Genomic DNA, 18,894 nt, shown 5'->3' with positions numbered 1-18,894 from the left:
TAATACTGCAAATATCAAGGTTTGAATTGAAAATCCCTCATCCTACCAAGAATCAGAAAGATTTCAAACTGAGATCTCAAACTGACTGAGGAAGAAAAATCAGTAGATGCCAACACTGATATCACAGATGATTGAATTACCTGAAAAGGATTTCAAAGCAGCCATCATAGAAATGCTTTGACAAACAATTCTGAACATTCTTGATACAAATTAAAAATAGAAAGTCTTACCAAAGAGATATAATACATAGATAAGGACAAATGGAAATTAAGAACTTACAAAAAACAATAACTGAAATAAAGCATTCATTAGATGGGTTAAACTGCAGATTGGAAACAGAAAATAATCAATGAACTTGGAGACAGAACAATAGAAATTGTATAATCTGAATAACTGAGAGAAAATAGACTGGAGAAAAAGAACAGATATCAGTGGAACTATAACAAAAGACCTAATATTCATGTCATCAGAGTCTCAGAAAGAAAGGAGAAAGGGGGTAGGGCTGCAAAAGTGTTCAAAGAAATAATAGCTGAAATATTCCCAAATTTGGCAAAAAAACATAAGCCCACAGATTCAAGAATGTGAGTGAATTATAAACAGTATAAACCCAAAGAAATCCATACCAAGATACATCACAGTCAAACCTTTGAAAGCTAAGGACAGAAAACTGTTGAAAGCAGCCAGAGAGAAGTGATGCTTTACCTATGGAAAAAAGAAATACAAATTTAACAGCTGATATTTTATCAGAAGCCATGGAGTCCCTTCTGCCACAGCATTTTCAAGGGTCAAAAGAAAAGAATTGTCAAGGGCCAAGATGGTGGAGTAGGAAGACCCTGAGCTCACCTCCTCCCATGGACACAACAAAATTACAACTATTTACAGAGAGAAACTATCCATGAGAGTGACCTGAAGACTAACAGAAAACATCTACAACTAAAGATATAAAGAAGGAAACAGAACAAGACTGGTAGCAGGGGTGGAATTGTGGTATAGTCAAGAGCCATTCTGCCAGGTGGGTGACCTACAAATGGGAGGATAATTACAATTGCAAAGGTTCTCCCCAAGGAGCTAGGGGTCCAAGCTTCACATCATAATCCCCAGCCTGGGAGTCCTGCACCAGGATGATAAACCCCTAGAACATTTGGCTTTGAAAGCCAGTGGACCCTATCTTCAGGAGAGCCAGAGGGCTGTGAAAAATAGAAACTCTACTTATAAAGGGTGTATACAAAATCTCATAAGTTCTAAGACCCAGGGCAGAAGCAGTCATTTGAAAAGATCCTGGGTCAGACCAAGTTCTGGTCTTGGGAGAGCCTCCCAGAGAGGCAGGAAGCAACTGAAACTCACCCTGAGGGCATAGAATCTGGCAGCTGCCATTTCTGGCTGCTCATCCTACCACAGGGATATTGGTGCTTGTAAGTGCCATCTTGGAACCTTCTCTCTAGCTTATTAGTGCCTACACCTGGCCTACCCACCAGCTGATCAGCACCAGTTCTGGGACATCTTAAGCCAGGTAGCTAGCTGAGTAGGGGCATAGACTCACTCACCAGTAGGCTGGCTACCATACTCAGTCCCCAACCACCTAGGACCCAGCCTCGGCTACCTGCAGGCTGATAACAGCTCCAAGACCCTGGGACCTGACTCTGCCCACAGATGGGCCAGCACTAGCCCCAAGACCTGGCCTCACCCACCAATAGGTGAACACCAGATACTACATCGCCTGGGCCCCAGCCCCACCCATTAGCCTGCCAACACTGGCTCCAGGACAAGCAACATAGAAGAGCATTACATAATGATCAAGGGATCACCCCAAGAAGAAGACATAAAAATTGTAAATAAATATGCACCCAACATAGGAGCAACTAAATACAGAAAGCAAATATTAACAAACATAGGGGGAGAAATGGACAATAACACAGTAATAGTAGGGACTTTAACACCAAACATACATCAGTGGACAGATCATCCAGACAGAAAATAAATGAAACACTGGCCTTAAATGACACATTAGTCCAAATGGACTTAGTAGGAATATATAGAACATTCCATCCAAAAACAGCAGAATACACATTCTTTTCAAGTGTGCATGGAATATTCTACAGGATAAGTCACATGCTGGGTTACAAAACAAGTCAGAGTAAATTTAAAATGACTGGCATCATATCAAGCATCTTTTCCGACCACAATAGTATGATACTAGAAAGCAACTACAAAGAAAAAAAACCCTGCAAAAACCCCCCAAATACATGGAGGCTAAACAATATGCTACTAAACAACCAATAGATCACTGAAGAATTCAAAAGGAAATTAAATAATACCTGGAGACAAATGTAAATAGAAACACGATGATCCAGAATCTATGGGATGCAGCAAAAGCAGTTCTAAGAGGGAAGTTTATAGGAATACAAGCCTACCTCAGGAAACAAACAAAAAAATCACAAATAAACAACTTAACCTTACACCTAAAGAAAGTGGAAAAAGAGTAGCAAAAAACCCCAAAGGTAGTAAAAAGAAAGAAATAATAAAGATCAGGTCAGAAATAAGTGCCACAAAGACTTTAGAAAAATAGAAAAGATCAATGAAAATAAGACCCTGTTCTTTGAAATGGTAAAATTGATAGACCTTTCGCCAGACTCATCAAGAAAAAAAGAGGGCCCAAATCAATAAAATCAGAAATGAAAAAAGAGAAGTTACAACCAACACCACAGAAATACAAAGGATCATAAGAGATTCCTATGAAAAATTTTGTGCCAATAATATGGACAACCTAGAAGATATGTACAGCCTCCCAAGACTGAATCAGGAAGAAATAGAAAATATGAACAGGTCAATTATGAAATTGAATCAGTAATTTAAAAACTCCCAACAAACACTTGCATCAAAAAGAATAAATACCTGGGAATAAATCTAACCAAGGTGGTAAAAGACCTGTACTAGGAAAATTATAAGACTTTGATGAAAGAAACTGAAGATGACACAAGCAGACAGACAGGTATACAGTGCTCATGGATTGGAAGAATTAATGTTAAAAAAAGACCATACTACTCAAGGTAACCTCCAGATTCAGTGCAATCACTTTCAAAATACCAATGGCATTTTTCACAGAACTAGAACAATTCAAAAATTTATGTGGAAATACAAAAGACCCCAAATATCAAAAACAATCTAAAGAAAGAACAAAACAGGACATAGCACAGCCCCTGATTTCAAACTGTACTACAGAGAGCTACAATAATTCCTAAGTATTTTATTTTTGGATGCAATTTTAAAAGGGATTATTTCTTTTCTTTCTTTTCATGCTATTTCATTATTAGTATAAAGAAATTCAACTGATTTCTCTATGTTAATCTTGTATCCTGCTACCTTGCTGAATTCTTTTATCACCTGTAGTAGTTTTTGTGTGGAGCTTTTAGAGTTTTCTATATATAGTATCATGTCATCTGCATATAGTGACAATTTTACCTCTTCTCTTCCAATTTGGACCTCTTTTCTTTCTTTTTCTTGCCTGATTGCTGTGGCTAGGACTTCCAAGACTATGTTGAATAGAAGTGGTGAGAGTGGGCATCCTTGTCTTGTTCCAGATTTTAGCAGGAAGGCTTTGTTTTTCACTGTTGAGTATTATGCTGGCTGTAGGTTTGTCATATATAGCTTTTATTATGTTGCAATATGTTCCCTCTATACCTACTTTGGTAAGAGTTTTTATCATAAATCGGTGTTGAATTTTATCAAATGCTTTTTCAGCATCTATTGAGATGATCATATGTTTTTTTTCCTTTCTTTTGTGGATGTGGTGTATCACACTGATTGATGTGCATATGTTGAACCATCCTTGTTTCCCTGGTATGAACTAAACTTGATCATGGTATATGATCTTTTTTATGTACTGTTGGATTCTGTTTGCTAATATTTTGTGGGGGATTTTTGCATCTATATTTATCAATGTTATTGGCCTATAGCTTTCTTTTTTTGGTAGTGTCTTTGTCTGGTTTTGGTATCAAGGTAATGATGGCTTCCTAGGATGAGTGGGAGTATGCCCGCCTTTTCAATCTTTGGGAAGAATTTGAGAAGAATTTGTATGAGTTCTTCCTTGTAGGGTAGAATTCCCCAGTGAAGCCAACTGGTCCTGGACTATTGTTTGTAGGGAGACTTTTTTATTCCTTTTTCTAGTCATTTCTAATGATCAATCTATTCAAGTGGTCTGTTTGTTCTTGATTCAGTCTTGGTGGACTGTATGTTTCCAGAAACTTTTCCATTTCTTCTAGGTTGTCCAGTTTCTTTCCATATATTTGTTCATAGTATTCTCATGGGTTTTTTTTTTTGTATTTCTGTGATATTGGTTGTAATTTCTCCATTTTTTCTTATTTTATTTGTGTTCTCTCTCTTTTCTTCTTGGTGAGCCTGGCCAGAGGATTGTCAATTTTATTTACTCTTTCAGAAAAATAGCTCTTGGCTTGATTGATTTTTTTCCTATTTTTTTAATCTCATGTTTATTTCCTCCCTGGTCTTTACTATTTCCTTCCTTCTGCTGATTTTAGGTTTTGTTTACTCTTCTTTTTTAAATTCTTTTAGGTGACAGTTTAGGTTGTTTACTTGAGATTGCTCTTGTTTTTTGAGGAAGGCCTGTGTCACTGTTAACTCTTAGGACTGCTTTTGCTGCATCCCATAGATTTTGTATTGTTGTGTTTTCATTGTCATTTGTCTCAAAGTATTTTTTAATTTCTTCTTTTGATTTCATTGACTCATTGATTTTTTAGTAGCATGTTGTTTAATCTCCATGCTGGCATTTGTTTCTTGTTTGTTTTTGTGTGGTTGATTTCTAGTTTCATGGCACTGTGGTCAGAAAAGATGCTTGAAATAATTTCTATCTTAAATTTGTTGAGGCTTCTTTTGTGTTCGAGTATATGATCTATCCTAGAGAATGTTCCATGCGCACTTGAAAAAAAATGTATATTCTGTTTTGGGTTGATGTAATGTCGTAAAAACTTCAACCAACTCCAACTGTTCTATTGTGTCGTTTAGTTTTTCCATTGCCTATTGATTTTCTGTCAGGAAGATCTGTCCAGTGACGTTAATGAGGTATTAAAGTCTTCTACTATTAATTGTCTTCCCTTCAATTTCTCCCTTTATGTCTGTTAGTATTTGCTTTAGTATTTAGGTGCTCCTATATTGGGTTCATATATGTTAACGAGGGTAATAGCCTCATCTTGTATTACTCCTGTAATCATTATATAGTGTCTTTCTTTATCCTTCCTTATGGCCTTTGTTTTAAAGTCTACTTTGTGTGAAATCAGTATTGCTATACCTGCTTTATTGTCATTTCCATTTGCATCTTTTTCCATCCTCTCACTTTCAATCTATGTGTGTTCTTCACCCTAAATTAGGTCTCTTATGCAGCATTCTTGTTTTATTATCCAGTCTGCTACTCTTTGTCTTTTGATTGGAGCATTTAGTCCATTGATATTTATGGTAATTATTGAGAGATGTGTGTTTTTGCCATTTTGAACTAACTTTTCCAGTTGATTTGGTATTTCCTCTTTGTTCCTTTTTCTTTTTGTGGTTTGATAATTTTCTTTTGTATTATCTTGGTTTCTTTTTGGGTTTTGTGACTCTGTTGTATGCTTTTGATTTCTGGCTACCCTGTTTTTCAAGTATATTCACCCATTACTATATCTGTTTGCTAAAAACTGATAGTCACATAAGCTCAAACACATCCTAAAAAGAACAGAAAACATAAAAATCTATATTTTCTTGCTACCCTCTCCCACCTTTAATAATTTTGATGTCCTCTTTTACATCTTCATGTTTATTCTATTGCAACTCATTGTAGTTATTGCCTTTCCAATTATGGTTTTCTCCTTTCTATAGCATCCTGTTTCTTTTCTATTTAGATAAGAACTTTCAATATTTTTTTTAGCATAGGTTTAGTATTGCTGAATTTTTCTTCAAGTTTTTGCTTGTCTGTGAAGTTCTTTACATCTCCTTCTATTCTAAAGGATAGTTTTGCTGGATAGAATATTCTAGGTTGCAGATTTTTCTCCTTTAGGAGTTTGAATATATCTTGCCACTCCCTTCTGGCCTGTAGTGTTTGTGTAGATAAATCAGCTGAAAACCTTATTGGGGTTCCCTTGCAACTAACTTTTTTTCTTGCTGCTTTCAGAATCATTTCTTTACCTTTAAACTTGGCCATCTTAATTATAATATGTCTTGGTGTAGGTTTATTTGGGTTCTTCTTGTTTGGGACCCTCTGTGCCTCCTGTACTTGGATATCTGTTTCCTTCTTTAGGTTTGGAAAGTTTTCTGTCATGATTTCTTCAAGTACCTTTTCAATCCCCTTTTCTCTTTCTTCTCCTTCTGAGGCCCCTATTATGCATAGGTTAGCATGCTTTATATTATGTCATAGATCTCTTATATTGCTTTCATTGGTTTTTAACTTGCTTTTCTGTCTTTTGTTCTGATTGAGTGATTTCTGTTATCCTGTCATCTAAGTCACTTATTTGTTCCTCTGCATTATCTTGTCTGCCTTTGACTGCCTTTAGCTTGATTCTTATCTCAGCAATTGAGTTTTATCTTTTTAATTGTTTCCTCTTCATAGTTTCTATTTCCTTTTCATAGTATTCTGCATGTTTATTCATAGTCTCTTAATTCCTTCAGTGCTTTGATCACTCCCTTTTTGAAGTCATGATCTAATAGGCCATCGAGGTCTATTTCACTGATCATTGTTTCGGGGGATTTTGCTTGTTCTTTTAATTGAAAGTATTTCCTCTGTTTCTTCATTTTACTTATGTCTCTGGCACTATGGATTATGGAGCATCAGTTATCTACTGTGGTCCCGAAGGGCTGTTTTTTATTTTTCTTTAAAGAGGATGGGTTCCTGTGTCGACTGTGTGCCTCTAATAATTTTGTTGTGAGGTCTGTTTTTAGTATGGATGTTTGCTACATCTTTCTTCCGTGAGTGTTGGCTGTTATCCCTTTGATTAGGTGTGTGGCCAGTGCTGTAGTGATCGGACCCTGCCCTGGTTGTTGAGCAGGGCCTCCTTTTTGTTCTGTGGTTGTCACAGCCTTGATAGGGGCTGGCTCTGTTCCAGTTTTATTGGAATGGAGTCTTGCATACCGTTTCTGAGCTGTGGTGCGTGGTAGGCGGGGTTGGAGCTCTTCAAGTACTCTTTGTTGACTTTGCCCTTGTCCCTCCTTTTGCTGTGGAAATGTCAATACTCTGCTCTGGTGTCCCCCATGTTCTCTGCCCTCAGAAGTATCATTGCAGATCTGCCAGCATCTGGGTGTTGTGGTGTGGTGTGCTATCAGGTCAGTGCCATCTCCTACACCATGTACACAAACGGTACACAAGTCTGCTGAAAATGCGGTTCCTGCACTCACCCCGCTGTGCAGACTCCACTCATTTATCTACAAGGCCAGCAATCACAGAGCCCCTAGACCCACAGTGATTGTGCAGGCATGCTGCCGGGTCAGCACCATCCCCAGTACCCCGTCCACATAGGGTATGCAGTTCTGCTGTAAATCCTGCACCTGCTCTTGTCCCTGCTGTGCCAGAACTCTGCTCCTTGCTCATTTGTCTTCGAGGCGCAGGTCCACAAAGGCACTAATGGAGCAAATCAGTCCCCTCTCCCTGGAGATTTAAAGAAATCTCCATCCCACCTATTACATTGCAGAGTCCCTGTGTATGGATTCAGGTTTCAACCCCACTTCCACCTGGGAGCCATGCACCAGCAGATATGGTGGCTGTGGCAGAGCCCTGCCTCTCTTCTGAGAACACACCAGCAATGGTGCCGCAGCCCTGCAGAGACAGAGGCTTCCACCCAGCCGCATTGTGCCCCTCCCCACAACATGCATCAGCAGTGTTGCTTTTTTATGGGGGACCCAGGCTATTGTGTTCTGTATACACTCACAGCCATGGCCCACAAAACACTCCTGCCCCCTGAGGCTGCCTCTACGCAGTGTGCCTCAGCCCCTCTGCCTGGCTCAGGCAGCCTGTGCTGGACTACCCCTGCCAGCTCGCATCTAGGGCTGGGGATCACAGGGACCCTTTGTGCTGGTTTCTCTCAGTCCTTTTGTCTACGTGGTTGCTGTGCACTCCTCTGAGCCTCAGAGGTTCCCCCTCCGTCCCTGCTGACTTCTCTTTTGGAGAGAGGTTGTCCCAGTGTAAGAGCACTATTCCTCTTTTGCCACTCCTTCCGCATAGGACAGGTCCTGCACTGATTTCTTTTTTTTTTCCCCTGCCAGATTTTTGAGGAATTTTATCTTTTGAAGTGGGTGATGTTTTGTCAAAGTTCAGCAGGTGTTCTGAGTGAATGGGTGGGCCCGTGAATGTCTCTCTTGGTGTATTCACGGGAGAGGGTGAGCTAAGAGCTTCCTTCTCCTCTGCCATCTTGGCACCTCTACCCTTGTCTTATTCTTGATATTAGCAATTTGTGTTTTCAGTCTCTTTTTCTTTGATGTCTTGCTAGAATTTTGTCAATTTTATTGTTCTTTTCAAAGAACCAGTTTTTATTTCATTAATTTTTCTCTATTGTTTTCCTTTTTCAATTTCATTAATTTCTGATTTTATCATTATTATTTCCTTCCTTTGGTTTGCTGTAGGTTTGGCTTTCTCCTCCTACTCTGCTTAGATGATCAGTTAAAGACTTTTCCTCTTCCCTAAATGTGAGCATTTAGTGCTATAAATTTCCCTCTCAGCAATTATTTAGTTCCATCTTACAAATTTCAATATGCTGTATTTTTATTTTCATTTAGTTCCATATATTTCTTTCTTTACCTTGAGACTTCCTTTTTGACCCATTAATTATATAGAAGTGCTTTGTTATTTTCCGTGTATTTGTAGATTTTTCTGTTACCTTTTGTTTTTAATTTCTTGTTTGATTCCATAGTGGTCTGAGAATATACTCTGTATGGGTTCAATTCTTTTAAATTTTTTGAGGTGTGTTTTATGGCCCAGGATGTGATCTATCATGGCATATGTTCTGTGGCCATGTGAAAAGAACATGTGTTGGGCTCTTGTTGCGTGTTCTGTAAGAGTCAGTTAGATCCTATTTGTTGATGGTGTTGTTGAGTTCTGTATTCTTGCTGATTTTCTGTATAGTTGATCTACCCATTATTGAGAGGGGGATTGAAGTCTCTAGTTATAAGTGTGGATTTGTCTGTTTCTCATTTCATTTCTATCAGTTGTTGCATCATGTATTTTGGGGCTCTGTTATTTGGTGACACACGTTTGGTATAGCTATGTCTTCTTGTTGGATTGACTCTTTTACTATTATATAATGTCCCTCTCTGTCCCAGGCAATTTCTTTGCTCTGAAGTCAACTTAATGTGGTATTAATATAGCCATTCTTTCTGTCTTTTCATTGATGTTTTCATGGTACATTATTTTCTATTCCTTTCCTTCCAACGTACCAATATCATTTATATTTGAAGTGAATTTTTTGTAGAAAGCATATAGTTGGGTCATGTTTTTTATCCAGTCTATCAATGTCTGTATTTAATTGGTGTAGTTAGAGCACTTACATTTATGTAATTATGACATGTTAGGACTTAAGCTTGTCATTTTACTTCTGTTTGTTCTCTCTGTTTTTCATATCTCTCTTTTCTTATTCTTCCCTTCCTGCGGACTACATGAACATTTTTTAGAATTCAATTTTTATGTATGTATAGCATTTTGAGTATATTCTTTGTATAACTATTTCAGTATATTCAGCTATTTCATAACACTAGGTAGTATGTCATATATACATAACTTATCACAGTCTACTGGTGCTGATGTTTTACCAGTTCAAGTGAAGTGAACCTGACCTCTGCTGCATCTCTTTACCTTCCTCCGTCTATAGCTATCTTAAATATTTTCTCTACAGACATTGAGAGCCATATTAAAGTGTTGTAGTTTTTGTTTCAACTGTGAAACATAATTTAGAAAACTCAAGAGAAGAAGGAAAAATCTGTTGTTTTTACCCATATTTTTGTTTTCCCATTGTTTTTCCTCCTGCATGATGTTACAAGATTCCTTCTTTTATCATTTCCTTTCGGTGTAGAGAAGTACCTTTAGCCATTCTTTCAGGGTAGTTCTGCTTTTTAAAAAAGTATCCCAGTTTTCCTTCATCTGAGGATGTTTTCATTCCTGGAGGATACTTTTGTTTGATATGGAATGAGTTTGAAGGCATTCCTTCCTATTTGATTTTTTTGGAATCACTTGAGGAAGATAGGTGTTAGCTCTCCTTTAAATTTTTGATGGAATTCTCTATCAAGCTATCTCATCCTACCTTTTGTTTGTTGGGAATTTGTTTGTTATGTTCGATTCAATAGAAATTAGTTGTATTTCTGTATACAGGTTTAGCATAGTTCCTTTCTAATCCCAGCAGGATTCTGTGTAGATATAGACAAGATTATTCTAATATTCATATAGAAAAACAGAGGAACTAGAATAGCTAAAACATCTTTGAGAAGGAATAATACATTGGGAGCAATCACTGTACTTGATTACAAGACTTATTGTGTAGCTACAGTAATTAAGACTGCATGGTACTGGCAATGGTATAGACATATAGGCCAATGGAACAGAATAGGGAACCCAGAAATAGCTCCACTCCAGTACAGACAACTGATTTTTGACAAAGTTGCAGAAGCACTTCATTGGAGGAGGGATAGTCTTTTTAACAAATGATACTGGATCAGTTGGACATCCATAGGTGAACAAGTACCACACATCTAGCTTTGAATCTAAAATATATAAAGAACTCTCAAAACTGAACAATATAAAAACAATCCAATTAGAAAATCAGTAAAAAACATGCACAGACATTTCACTGAAGAAGATATACATATGAAAAATAAACACAAGAAAAAATATTCAATATCATTAGCCAACAGAGAAACACAAATTAAAACCACCATGAAGTATCACTATATACTTATGAGAGTGGCTAAAATGAATAATGGTGATAATACCGCATGCTGGATTGGATGTGGAAAGACTGACTGGACCACTCATAATTTGTTGGTGGGAATGTAACATGGTACCACCACTCTGGAAAATAATTTGGCAGTTCCTTTTAATACTAAAAATAGGCTAAGAATAAGTGTGTGGCACTTACCTTTTCGGGCATTTATCCCAGAGAAATGAAGACTTATTTTCATGCAGGAACTTGTACACGAATAATCATAGCAGCTTTATTCATAAGAGCCCCAAATTGGATACAAGATAGATATCCTTCAAAAGGTAAACCATGGTAACTCTACACCATAGAATACTACTCAGCAAAAAAGGAATGAGATATTGTTATGTGCAACAATAGGGATAGGTCTCAAGGGCATTATGCTGAGTGAAAATGCCAATCTCAAAAGGTTACATACTGATTCAATTTATATAACATTCTCAAATTGACAAAATTTTGGAGATGGAGAGCAGACAGTTGCTAGGGATTAAGAATGGTGCTGGAGGGTGTTAGGTGTGACCGTAAACGGGGTAGCAAAAGGGACATCTTTGTGGTGATGGAATCATTCTGTATCTTGATTGTGGTGGTGATTACATGAATCTCCACATGATATAGAACTATACACACAGTTGTACCAATGTCAATTTCCTAACATTGATACTATACTATAATTATTTTAGATATAACCATTGAGAGAAACCTGGTAAAGGACACATAGGACGTCTGTCTACTGTCTTTTCAATTCCCTGTGAATCTATAGTTATTTAAAATAAAAGGGCCTTTTTAAAAAAGCACTCCAGTGGTTGTAGAGCATGGATATTAGGGTGGCACGGACAGGACGAAGGCAGGGACAACAGTCTGAAGACTCTTGCCAGGTGAAAGATGATAAGATCTAAACCTTGACAATATTTGTTGTGATGAAGAAAAGAGAACAGACATAAGGGATGATAAGATAGTAGAATCAGCAGGACCTTGGAGATAACCTGATGTAGGAAGTGAAAGACAGTAAGGACTCCGGGATGACTTCCAGGGTAACTAAATAGATGCTAATGTCTTAATTAAAAGAAGCCATAGTTTAGCAGTCTGAGGTGTACTAGAAGTAGACAGAAGCCATATTCTCCTTGTCTGTTACACCTTTATAAATCTAAAAGATGTTGGTTTTTTGAGAATTTTGTGAAATTCTTTTAAGTCTTTAGGGATGTCCTATAGTCTGTTACGAAGCCAGGTATTCATGAAATTCTTCCTTGCTTCTTTCCTTGCCTAACCTGGTACATCTACTTAAGAAATGAGTTTCAAAGTACAGTAGTCTTCCCTTATCCTTAATTTCACTTTCCATGGTTTCAGTTACCTGAGGTCAACCATGATCCAAAAATATTAAATGAAAAATTCCAGAAGAAAGATGACATAAGTTTTAGATTGCACACTATTCTGAATAGAGTGATGAAATCTCACATTGTCCTGCTCCCTCTCACCCAGGATGTGAATTATCCCTTTGTTCAGAGTATCCTGCCTATTAGTCACTTCATAGCCATATTGGTTATCAGATCAACTGTCACAGTATCACACTGTTTGTGTTAAAGTCACCTTATTTTATTTAATAATGGCCCCAAAGTGCAAGAGTAGTGATGCTGGCAATTCTAATATGCCAAAGAGAAGCTGTAAAGTGCTTCCTTTAAGTGAAAAGGTGAAAGTTCTCGACTTAATAAGGGAAGAAAAAAAATCATGTGCTGAGGTTGCTAAGATCTACAATAAGAACAAAAAGATCTATGGTAATAACGAGTCTCCTGTCTGTGAAAGTGTGAAGAAGGAAAAAATTTGTGTTAGTTTTACTGTTGCATCTTGAACTGCAGAAGTTATGGACACAGTACATAGGTGCTCAGTTACAATGGAAAAGGCATTAAATTTGCACAGTAAGAGATTTTGAGAGAGAGAAACCACATTCACATAATTTTTATTAGAATATATTGTTATAATTGCTCTATTTTATTATTAGTTATTGTTGTTAATCTCTTACTGTGCCTAATTTATAAATTAAACTTTATCATAAGTCTGTATGTATATCAAAAAACATAGTATATATGGGATTCGCTGTACGTCCATGTTTTCAGGCATCCACTGGGGATTTTCAAGGATACCCCCTGAGAATAAGGGGGGGACTACTGTGTGACAGCAGAACTGTCTGACAACTGAGCTCTGATTTTTTTAATCTGCAAAATGAGCACTGCATTTTGTGATAATATAGTCATAATTCTTCTCTCTCAGGTTTCTTATGAGGAGTAAGATTTACATTTATATGTAAAGTACTTAACACACACCAAGCACCTAATAAATACTACTCTTGCTGTTACTACTGCTAATAATACAAAATTACAGTGACAGAAAAGAAAAAGATGTTGAAATGTGATGGCGTGTATCAGTTGTGGCCAGCTGCAGAAATGCTTAGAGATTCTCTAGAGCCTGTTTTTCCTCAATTTCTATTTTCTAGTTCCTTCAGTGATCCTTAAGGAGTGGTCTGCCTATAAAGGGAAGTCACCTCAAACCCCTGAGCTGGTGTCTGCACTGACATTTCGGGAATGGACTTGCCCAAACCTCAAGAAGCTCTGGCTAGGCAAAGCGGTTGAGGACAAGAACAGAAGGATGCGTGCCTTCCTGGCCTGTATGAAGTCAGACACACCCAGTATGCTAAATCCAGCTAATGTCCCCACGCATCTGCTACTCATGTGCTGTGTACTCCGGTAAGCCATGTGACAGGGAGGTGAGCAGTTCATTTCTCTTTTACTTTCATGGTATTTCCCTTAAGCAAATGTTTTTATGGTGTTTGGGGATGGGGCGGTTTTGTTTCATGTTGACCTTAGACATCAGAAACACTGGAATTGATTGCTATGATAGTCTTCCTCAGTTTATGATCCTCTGTCATAATCAGCCCATGCATGAACCCTCTTTTATGTTGGGTTTTATATTTGGTTTTTTTCCTCTTCAGGCTGTTCCTGCTCCAGTTCCCTTCTCTTTACCCATAGTTATCCACTCTTGGGTATTTGATGTGTATCCTTCCAAGCCGTCTTCCATATATTTATTTAGACATATACGTATCCATGCCCAGTCTATAGTGATGTCTTTATGTATAGATCTTTTTCCTTTTTTAACATGGAAGATATTGTGCTGTACATCTCCTTCTATTTCTTTTTTCACTCAGTGTTATTTTTCAGATCTATCCATATTCATATGTGGTTCATTCCTGATGACTGCTGGATTATATTCTACCCATATATCTTTATTTGTTGATCGATGGATACTTGTTTCCTGTTCTTGGATATTGTAAACAGTGCTGCAGTGAATATCTTCCTAGGTGCCTCTGTCTCTTTGTGTTCCTCTGTCAGTTTATCTAAAGTATGTACTCAGTAGTAGAATTCCAGGATCCTGTAAAATATGCATATAGATTTTTCACCAAATATTGCCAAATTGATCTAAATTATATCTGCTATAATTTATAGTCCTATGAACAATGCATAAAGATTTCTATTTCTTCATATTACTGTCAGTTCTCATACATAACTTCTTAATTTTTGCCAATCTGGTGACTTTCAAGTACTACCTTTTATTTTATTTTATTTTACTTTTTAAAATATATTTTTATTGAAGTATAGTCAGTTTACAACATTATGTCAATTTCTGGTGTACAGCACAATACATTAGTCATATAGGAACATACATACATTTGTTTTCATATTCTTTTTAACCATAAGTTACTACAAGATATTGAATATATTTCCCTATACTATACAGTATAAACTTGTTGTTTATGTATTTTATATGTATTAGTTAGTATTTGCAAATCTCAAAGCCCCTATTTATCTCTTCCCACCCCCTTCCCCCATGATAATGATGAGTTTGTTTTCTATGTCTGTGAGTCTGTTTCTGTTTTGTAAATAAGTTCATTTTTTTTTAGATTCCACATACAAGTGATATCATATACTAAATGATATCATATAGTATTTTTCTTTCTCTTTCTGCCTTACTCCACTTAGAATGATGATCTCCAGGTCCACCTATGTTGCTCCAAATGGCATTATTTTATTCTTTTTAATGGCTGAGTAGTATTCTATTGTATAAATATACCACAACTTCTTTATCCAGTCATCTGTGGATGGACATTTAGGTTGTTTCCATGTCTTGGCTATTGTAAATAGTGTTGCTATGAACACTGGGGTGCATGTATCTTTTACAATTAAGGTTCTCTCTGGATATATGCCCAGGAGTAGTATTGCTAGATCATATGGTAAGTCTATTTTTAGTATTTTGAGGAATCTCCATCCTGTTTTCCATAACGGCTGTACCAAACTACATTCCCACCAACAGTGTATGAGGGTTCCTTTTCTCCACAGCCTCTCCAGCATTTATTGTTTGTGGACTTTTGAATGATGGCCATTCTGACTGGTGTGAGGTGAAACTTCATTGTAATTTTGATTTGCGTTTCTGTGATAATTAGCGATATTGAGCATTTTTTCATGTCTGTTTGCCATTTGTATGTCTTCACTGGAGAATTGCTTGTTTTGATCCTCTGCCCATTTTTGGATTGGGTTATTTTTTGTTATTAAGTTGTACGAGCTGTTTATATAATCTGGAAATTAAGCCCTTGTCAGTCTCATCTTTTGCAAATATTTTCTCCCATTCTGTAGTTGTCTTTTTGTTTTGCTTATGATTTCCTTTGCTGTACAAAAGCTTGTAAGTTTAATTAAGTCCCATTTGTTTATTTTTGCTTTTATTTTTATTGTTTGGGTAGATTGCCATAGGAGAACATTGCTGAGCTGTATGTCAGATAATGTTTTGCCTATGTTTTCTTCTAAGACGTTTGTAGTGTCTTGTCTTATTAAATCTTGAAGCCATTTTGAGTTTATTTTTGTGTATGGTGTGAGGGAGTATTCTAACTTCATTGATTTACATGCAGCTGTCCAGTTCTCCCAACAGCATTTGCTGAAGAGACTTTCTTTACTCCATTGGATGTTCTTGCCTCCTTTGTCAAAGATTAATTGACCAAAACTTTGTGGGTCTATATCTGCACTCTCTATTCTGTTCCATTGGTCCATATGTCTGTTTTTGTACCAATAGCATGCTGTTCTGATTACTGTGGCTCTGTAGTATTGTCTGAAGTCTGGGAGGGTTATTCTTCCAGCTTCCTTCTTTTTCTTCAGTATTGCTTTGGCAATTCTGGATCTTTTGTGATTCCATATAAGTTTTAGGATTATTTGTTCTAATTCTGTGGAAAATGACCTGTGTAATTTGATAGGGATCACATTAAATCTGTAGATTGCTTTAGGTAGTATGGCCATTTTAACAATATTAATTCTTCCAATCCAAAAACATGGGATATCTTTCTATGTCTTTAAGTCATCTTTAATTTCCTTAGTCAGTGTTTTGTAGTTCTCCATATATAAGTCTTTCACCTCCTTGGTCAGATTTATTGCTAAGTATTTTATTTTTTGGAAGCAATTTTAAAAGGGATTGTTTCTTTACTTTCCTTTTCTGATATTTTGTTGCTGGTGTTAAGAAATGCAAGTGATTTCTGTATGTTAATATTGTATCCAGCTACCTTGCCACATTCACTTACCAGCTCTAGTAGTTTTTGTGTGGAGCCTTTAGGGTTCTCTATATATAGTATCATGTCATTGGCATATAGTGACAATTTTACTTCTTCTCTTCCAATTTGGATCCCTTTTATTTGTTTTTCTTGCCTAATTGTTATGGCTAGGACTTCCAATACTATATTGAATAGAAGTGGTGAGAGTGGGCATCCTTGTCTTGTTCCAGATTATAGCAGGAAGGCTTTCAGGTTTTCACTATTGAGTATTATGCTGGCTGTAGGTTTGTCATAAATAGCTTTTATTATGTTGAGATATGTTCCCTCTGTACCCACTTTGGTAAGAGGTTTTTTTTTTTTTATCAAATTGGGTGTTGAATTTTATCAAATGCTTTTTCTGCATCTGTTGAGATGATCATGTGATTTTTGTCCTTTCTCTTGTTGATGTGATGTATCATATTGATTGATTTCTGTATGTTTAACCATCCTTGTGTCCCTGGGATGAGTCCAACTTGATCATGGTGTATAATCTTTTTTATGTGCTGTTGGATTCTGTTTGCTAGTAGTTTGTTGAGGATTTTTGCATCTATTTTCATCCATGATATTGGCCTATAGCTTTCTTTTTTTGGTAGTGTCTTTGTCTGGTTTTGGTATCAGGGTGATGGTGGCTTCATAGAATGAGTTTGGGGGTATTCCCTCCTCTTCAATCTTTTGAAAGAGTTTGAGAAGAATTTCTATGAGCTCCTCTTTGTATGTTTGATAGAATTCCCCAGTGAAGCCATCTAGTCCTGGACTTTTGTTTTCAGGGAGGTTTTTTATTGCTGATTCTATTTTACTTCTAGTGATTTGTCTGTTCAAATGATCTATTTCATCTTGATTCAGTTTTGGTGGACTGTCTGTTTCTAGAAACTTATCCATTTCTTCTTAAGTTGTCCAATTTATTGCCATAAATGTTCATAGTATTCTCATAATTTTTTGTATTTCTGTGGTGGTGGTTGTAATCTTTCGATTTTTCTTAGTTTGTTTATTTGTGTACTCTCTCTTTTTGTCTTGGTGAGCCTGGCCAGAAGTTTGTCAATTTTGTTTACTCTTTCAAAAAATCAGCTCCTGGTTTGATTGATTTTTCTGTTGTTTTTATAATCTCTGTTTTATTTATTTCCTGCCTGATCTTTATTATTTCGTTTCTTCTGCTGACTTTAGGTTTTGTTTGTTCTTCTTTTTCTGATTCTATTAGGTGCTGGATTAGGTTGTTTATTTGAGATTGTTCTTTTTTGAGGAAGGCCCATATCACTATGAACTTCCCTCTTATGACTGCTTTTGTTACATTCCATAGATTTTGTGTAGTTGTATTTTCATTGTCATTTGTCTCAAGGTATTCATTAATTTCTTCTTTGATTTCATCATTGACCCATTGGTTTTTTAGTAGCATGTTGTTTAATCTCCATGCTGTTGTTTTTTTCCACTTTGTTTTTAAGTGGTTGATTTCTAGTTTCATGGCATTGTGGTCAGAAAAGATGCTTGAAATAATTTCTATCGTCTTAAATTTGTGAAGGCTTCTTTTGTGCCCAAGTATGCGGTCTATCTTAGAGAATGTTCCATGAGCACTTGAAAAGAATGTATATTCTGTTTTTAGGGCATATAATGTCCTAAAAATACCAACCAAGTCCAACCGTTCTATTGTGTCATTTAGTATTTCCATTGCCTTATTGATTTTTCTGTCTGAAAGACTTGTCCAGTGATGTTAGTGAAGTGTTAAAGCCTCCTACCTTTATTGTATTCCCAACAATTTCTCCCTGTATGTCTGTTAGTACTTGTTTTGTATATTTAGGTGGTCCTATATTGGGTGCATATATGTAATTGAGTGTAATACCTTCATCTTGTACTGCTCCTTTGATCATTATATAGTGTCCTTTATCTCTCTTTATGGCCCTTGTTTTAAAGTCTATTTTGTCTGCTATGAGAATTGCTACTCCTTCTTTCCTGTCATTTCCATTTGCATGAAATATCTTTTTCCATCCTCTCACTTTCAGTCTATGTGTGTCCTTTACTCTGAAGTAGGTCTCCTGAAGGCAGCATGTTGTAGGCTTTTGTTTTATTATCCAATCTGCCACTCTATGTCTTTTGATTGGAGCATTTAGTCCATTAACATTTATAGTAATTATTGATAGATGTGTTTATTCCCATTTTGAACTTTGTTTACCAGTTGATTTGGTATTTCTTCTTTGATCCTTTCTTTTCCTTTTTTTTGTGTGTGGTTTGAAAATTCTCTTTTGTATTAGCTTGGTTTCTTTTTGTTTTTGTGACTCTATTGTATACTTTTGGTTTGTGGTTACCCTGTTTTTCAAGTATCTTAACCCATTAGTATATCTGTTGCTTTAGATTGAT

General features: G+C 36.6%; 1 protein-coding gene across 2 annotated transcripts in view; it reads left to right on the top strand.

Moving 5' to 3' along the window:
• Positions 1-18,894, top strand: part of FAM120C (family with sequence similarity 120 member C) — a 97,525-nt gene that overhangs the window by 43,550 nt on the left and 35,081 nt on the right. For both annotated transcript variants that reach the window (XM_031671122.2, XM_031671126.2), the window contains exon 10: positions 13,420-13,669. In XM_031671122.2, coding sequence (XP_031526982.1) covers positions 13,420-13,669 — 250 coding nt within the window. The remainder of the gene's footprint in view (positions 1-13,419; positions 13,670-18,894) is intronic.

This window comes from Vicugna pacos, chromosome X (genome assembly GCF_048564905.1).
Source record: "Vicugna pacos chromosome X, VicPac4, whole genome shotgun sequence".
NCBI classification, from domain to species: domain Eukaryota; kingdom Metazoa; phylum Chordata; class Mammalia; order Artiodactyla; family Camelidae; genus Vicugna; species Vicugna pacos.
This window is presented reverse-complemented; position numbering and strand designations above follow the sequence as displayed.